Genomic DNA, 6,000 nt, shown 5'->3' with positions numbered 1-6,000 from the left:
CAGGTCAGCCTGGGCTAGAGTGAGACCCTACCTCAAAAAACCAAATAATAATAATAATAATAATATTTTCCTTAGAAGCTCCAGGAAGAAGTATGAGGAGACAGAGAAAAACTGGTCTCCAGGAAGGACAATTTAAGAGGTGTGAAAGGAAACAGCAAGGGGAGGGATGCGTGGATGCTACTGAACTACATCTCCCGGGATGCTCAGCAAGAGGGAGCTCCCCGCCCCTCCCCGCCCCGCCCCGCCCAGCCCAGTCCTGCCCAGCACGCCCGGCGCAGCCCACCCGGCGGATCGCAGCGGCGCGCAGGCTACAAGTGCTGCGGCAGGGGAATGATGCGGGAGTTTCTCCAGGAGCTGTCCTGGGGCGAGCGCGCGGTGCTGCAGCCGCTCCGAGTGGCCCACGCCGAAGGTGAGCGGCCAGAGTGGGCTGGGGAGGAGACGCTGGAGGGGAGCCGAGCCCGAATCCTAGCGGAGCCCAGGTGCACACCCCACTCGCAGCCCAGGGCGTCTGCTTCGCCTCCGGGACCTCTGGGGACGCCGCGCGCCGGCGGGGACCCGGGTGGCCGCCGAGTTCACCCCGAGGACTGACGGATCCCGGCGGGCGCCCGTGGGGCTCTCGGCTCGCGTCGCGCATCCCGAGGTGGGCTCCCCCAGACCGGTCTCGCCCCTGCTTTTAGTAGAATGACCACCGGGAAAGTGCTGTACCCTCTCTTGGAGGTGCAGCCTCCTTATCTTGGCTTTTAAACAGAATGAGAGAGAGAGAGAGAGACAGGAAGAGATGAAGCCGGGGCGGGAGGAAAAGACCTTTAGCTGGTCCCCTGGGATTATCCATTATCCACTGATGATGGAAGCCCCGGATTAGAGAACTGCGAAGAAATAGACTCTGGTAGAATAAGCGGAGTCTCTTTTCTTTTAAGTGAAATAGAGGCAAGCGAAGAGAATTGAGCGCCTGTTTTCTCCCCCTTTGTTATAAATTGGAAGTCTCATAAGGAACCCTGCCAGTTTTCTCTAAAGGAGACTAATGTGATTAGTTAATTGTGTCAAAGGTTAGAGAGCCTAATGCCCGAGGGATCTTCCTGAGGATGTCTCACTTCCGTAATTGATGAAACCGGTTCCCATCTCTTCCTGCATTGAGGGATCTTCCAGTAGGGGCTGTGGATACTTGCTAAAGGGAAAACTCGGGCTCAGTTGTGCTTTTGTTTTTGTTTTCTTTTAGTGCGTGCAGAAAAACGTGTGATATAGGAGATGAGAGAAAAGAGAGAGGGACAGGGAGGGACAGGAACGGAGAAAGGAGAGAGAGATACCCAGTGTGAATTGCATAGCAGAAACAAAAAGTGTATGTTCTCTACTAGACTGTGAACTCCCAGGATGACTTTAGTTAGATGAGGCTAACAGGACCTTTGCTATCAGCTTCAAGAGCTGAAGATTTTGATGCATATTAGTCATCCCCCAGAGGAGTTAAAATCAATTGTCACTCCGTATTTGACATACAAATAAAAGGAACCTCGGATAGACTGTTATATTTAATAAAATTGGAAAGTGAGTTTTTATTCCTCAGATAGCTGGCAGAGGCAGGAAGGATGGTTAGGTAGATGGCTTTTTGTTCAATCCCAAATTCTGTGACGCGCAGAAAGGCCTCATGCTGCAGTGGAGGGGAGAGAGTGTTGTGGACACAGAACTCCGGAGGCATCCTTGGAAATAGTCTCTTGCCTGTTTGCCTCCACGGAATGCTCTTGATTTGTCATTTCTCTTACTGTCAGTCTACTTCTAGATTGGGTTTGGAAGCATTTCTGGATGGTCAATTTCTTGTGCTTATTGGTTAGCAAACTGTAGAGAGGGAAGAACTCCAGCTCACTGAGACTTATCCAGCAGAATAGCAGACACATCGCCTGAGCAGGCCCTGTGTGTGAAAAGCAAAACAAAACAGAAAAAAAAAAAAAAAACCAGAAAGTGAGAGAGAGAGAGAGAGGGGGAGGAAGGGAGACAGAGAGCGCGCGAGCGCCTTGTGGAATCAAGAGTGGAGGGGCAGAGTGGAGCCACAGCCCATAGCAGCATATGGTCTTGTGAATACAGGACCCAGGGCAGTGTGTGTCTTGGGTCACTGGATATGTGAGATGAAAGGTTAGAAGTGGTGGCTGATGAAGCTAGCCTTTTCTTTCACTTCATAGCTGCTAAGTCAACATGCTAAGCTCCTGCAGTGGAACCCAGCTGATAGGAGCTTGTATTCATTACAGCTAATCTGTATTAGAATGTGCTCTGAACTAAGTGGTATAAACATACATTCTAATTGAATTGTTAAGAAGTCTATGCCTGCTCAAGTCCTCCAGAGATTCAGAAAATTCAGAAATACTGAATCAGAAAATTCAGAAATACTCCTTTCTGTCTTTCTACAGGAAAGCTGCCTTCTCCTTTGAGGGATCCTGTCACAGGAATGTGTGATTCCTGGGATAAATTTGGCTTGGTGACGGCAGTATGCTTTCTCCAGAGATATTGCCACTTCCTTCTTACCCCTTTTCTACCCTGACCTGTGTTTCTCACTCCTAATCCCTGCGAGAAGTCAGCAGGTTTGCCCCTTTCACACTCCTAGCTCCAGGTTCCCTCTGGCTCTTTATTGGTCCTCATAGGAGGTACTGGGGCTGAGACCTCACAGGTAGCCATGGCTGCAAAGGAAACCAGGACCCCAGGGGCAGCGCTGCTCCCTGCTGTATATTGCTAGCTACTATAGGGTCCTTATCTGTATTGCAAATTTCCTGAAAGCCACTGCAGGCTGTTTAACTAGCTCCCATGGAGCTCCACTACCTTGCTAAGACAAACAGCCCAGCAGATCTATGTGATGTTGTGGACCCAATTTCAGGAGGGCCTCCTGGCAGCCAGGAAGAAGTGGTGGTCCTCAGAGCTGCTCTTTGCTGTCAGAAACACTGTACATCTCTACCAAGCACCCATGGGGTGGATGGATCTAGACTTAGCCCTTCTCCCACATCCCCATCCTCTTCTTCCCTGCAAGACGGAGCTGTTATTCAGCCAAACTTCTTCCCACCAGGACCTCTTGACTCAGTGATCAACCAGATGATAGCTGAGCGGAAAGTCTGTGACTGTTGCAGTCAAGAGTTAGAAACATCTTTTGCTTACGTGGATGAGAATGTCAACTTGGAACAGAGAAATCTAAGGTCCCCCTTAGCAAAAGGCAGTAATCACCCTGGAGACGTTGGCTGGGGAAATCCAAATGAATGGCCCCATGAGGCTGCCATATCTTTGATTTCTGAAGATGACGATTCAAATTCAGAAGTTACTTCTTCAGGGAAGTCCGTGGACTACGGTTTTATCAGTGCTATCTTGTTCTTGGTCACTGGTGTATTACTGGTGATCATTTCTTACATCGTTCCGCGGGAGGTGACAGTGGATCCTAACACAGTGGCAGCCCGGGAGATGGAACGTCTAGAAAAGGAGAGCGCAAGGCTGGGGGCACACCTGGACCGCTGTGTGATTGCTGGCCTGTGCCTCCTCACACTTGGGGGGGTCGTTCTGTCCTGTTTGCTAATGATGTCAATGTGGAAGGGGGAGCTGTACCGTCGAAACAGATTTGCCTCTTCCAAAGAGTCTGCAAAACTCTATGGTTCTTTCAACTTCAGGATGAAGACCAGCACTCATGAAAATACCCTGGAACTGTCCTTGGTAGAGGAAGATGCCCTTACTGTACAGAGTTAATTTTGATTATGAACTAGTTGAGTCTATGCTATGGTATTTTATATGAAAAAAAAATGTTAAAGATAATTGTGCAGTTTGTTTACCTGTCAAGAAAAAAAAATTATTTCACAAACCAGAAGCCAGTGAGTGTTTGTGTTCCCATGTTTTCTTGTGTTTGAAGAAAAGCCATGTAAAGATGCAAATGAAGCCACACCAGCTACAGCATTTTTGCTGAGAGCTGCAAGTTACTTGGTCTGTAATAACCATGGGCTTCTATAGCAGAGTAAATCCAAGGACCTAATATGCAATGATAACCTTTACATAAATACAAGGTATGTACTCCAGCAGGACCTGCATATCATGCAATTTGTTGGCAATCTGTTTTGTGAAACATAAGCACTAGTTGAATAGGAAGGCTTACATTTAACTCTCAAAGGTGCTTGTTCATTTTCTTGTGAACATTTTCTTCTTATAATTTGGCTAAAGAGTAAATTGTATACTTTTTGAGTGTATTTAGAACCTGGAGGATGTTAGTTATTTTTATAAAATCTATTAAATTGTTACATTTAAAATTTATCACTAGATTCAGAAATGGAAACTATGTCCTTAGGATATACTTTATAATAAATGAAAATTATATGAAACATTAAGACCAACATGGAATTAACTCAGAGTTATTGTCAGGCATTTGTCATTGCATTGTTACATGCCCTGTTTCTAAAGGAAGTAAAATTAGCTGCTGATATGTTTTACTTGGTAGTTTTGCTGTTATCCTGTTTATATTGCTTATAAAGCCCTTTTCAGTTCTCGCATGAGAGAGACAAAGTATGAGACTTTTAAAACACATCTCTTCCCAGCTGAATGAGACAGATTTGTGTCATGATTGGCCCTGGCAAGCTCCCTGGTAACATTTTGTTGTGTGTCTTGGATAAAACTTCCTTTATACTAGCAGCTAGAATATTGGCAACCATGCCTAGCAGGCTGTAACACTCATAATAACCCATTGCTTCAGGTGTATTTAAGTCCATAGCCCCCCCCCCCCCCAAAAAATAAAACAATTACCAAACAAAAATATCAAACCAATGCATTCAGTGGCAGTTGTATTCGTCAATAGATCTCATCTCTTCATAAGGCCTAGAAATCCTTCTGAACCTCTCCTGTTGACCCTCAGTAACTGTTCTTGCTTTATCAAATATAAACTCCTGGTCTATGGGAGGTAGGCTGGGAGTGGTCACAAATTTGTAAGACACACCTGGTATCCACACTGGTAGCACTGCAGTATGGCAGCCTCTCAAGAAGGGCCTAGGAAGTGCCACCTGATGAAGATGGTGATTACACAGCTATTCCGAGAGGTGGTCCAAATTTCCCATTGTAGGCATTTGATTATTCACCTTACAAGGACTAATGGGGTCCACCTTAAAAGACTGGAGCTGTGAAAAGAGTGTGAGTGAGGAGGCTTGGCAAATAAAAGTGTCTTCTTTGTAGATTCTGAAACCCAACTCATTCCAACATGGACATTGTGTTGTTTATTGAGGACTGTCAAATATGTGGGTGACAGACAGGCAAGGTATGTTAACCAGGATCTCTATGTGAATGAGTTCTTGTGGATGACATAGCAATCAGTCAAAACATTAGTAAAGTCTACTTAGCTTTATGTACTTAAAATAAAATGCAAAAAGAGAGAATAAGGTGAGGATGGCAGACATGCAAAAGATAGGGAAAATGAGAAATCCCATGGTCAGGAGAGGAAATTTGATGTAGCTAACATCAGCCACAAACAATTGATTTCCCTAGCTGGCTCTTTTTATTTTTCTTTGACTGTTGTATCATGATTGGCACCAAGACCACCTTACCAACGAGCTGTATTTTATGTCCTAAAGATTTATAAATTATCTACTCAAGCCTGCTTGAGAATCCATCTTGGATGATTTTGAGGCAAAAAGGGACTAAGCTGGTTTTATGAGCCGTATAACAAAACAACTATAACAACAGTATCTAGTATACTTCATAAGTACATCTTAAAGCCAGGACTGGTCATTCATGCCTATAATCTTAGCCTGGGAGGCTGAGGCAGGAGGAAGTAGAAAGATCACTGCAAGTTCAAGGCCTGGGTTACATACTGAAACCCTATCTAAAAAACTTACAAAAATAACATGAGTGATGTTCATTTATGAGAAATAATTATGTGTACAGATCAAGTGATTTTTTTATTGATTTGAAAAACATGATTAATCAAATGGTGAGCTGAAACAAGTTAATTTGTGGTCCAATTTTCAGTTCTTGATAGAAGATGAGTTTGAAAATCAAATGTCAGTC

General features: G+C 44.9%; 1 protein-coding gene across 1 annotated transcript; it reads left to right on the top strand.

Annotated features, from left to right (window-relative positions):
- The first annotated feature begins 277 nt into the window (after positions 1-277).
- On the top strand, positions 278-4,724 carry Tmem74 (transmembrane protein 74). Its single transcript, XM_045144568.1, has 2 exons — positions 278-409; positions 2,394-4,724. Exon 2 carries the CDS (start codon positions 2,785-2,787, stop codon positions 3,703-3,705), a length of 921 nt encoding a protein of 306 aa, XP_045000503.1. The 5' UTR covers positions 278-409; positions 2,394-2,784; the 3' UTR covers positions 3,706-4,724.
- Positions 4,725-6,000: the final 1,276 nt, after the last annotated feature.

This window comes from Jaculus jaculus, chromosome 2 (assembly GCF_020740685.1).
Source record: "Jaculus jaculus isolate mJacJac1 chromosome 2, mJacJac1.mat.Y.cur, whole genome shotgun sequence".
Classification (NCBI taxonomy): Eukaryota; Metazoa; Chordata; class Mammalia; order Rodentia; family Dipodidae; genus Jaculus; species Jaculus jaculus.
The sequence above is the reverse complement of the archived record's forward strand: the minus strand, read 5'-3'. Positions and strand labels throughout refer to the sequence as shown.

Coding starts and splice junctions, on each gene's coding strand:
- Tmem74 (XM_045144568.1), top strand. CDS start 2,785: ATGGAGCTCCACTACCTTGCTAAGACAAACAGCCCAGCAGATCTATGT.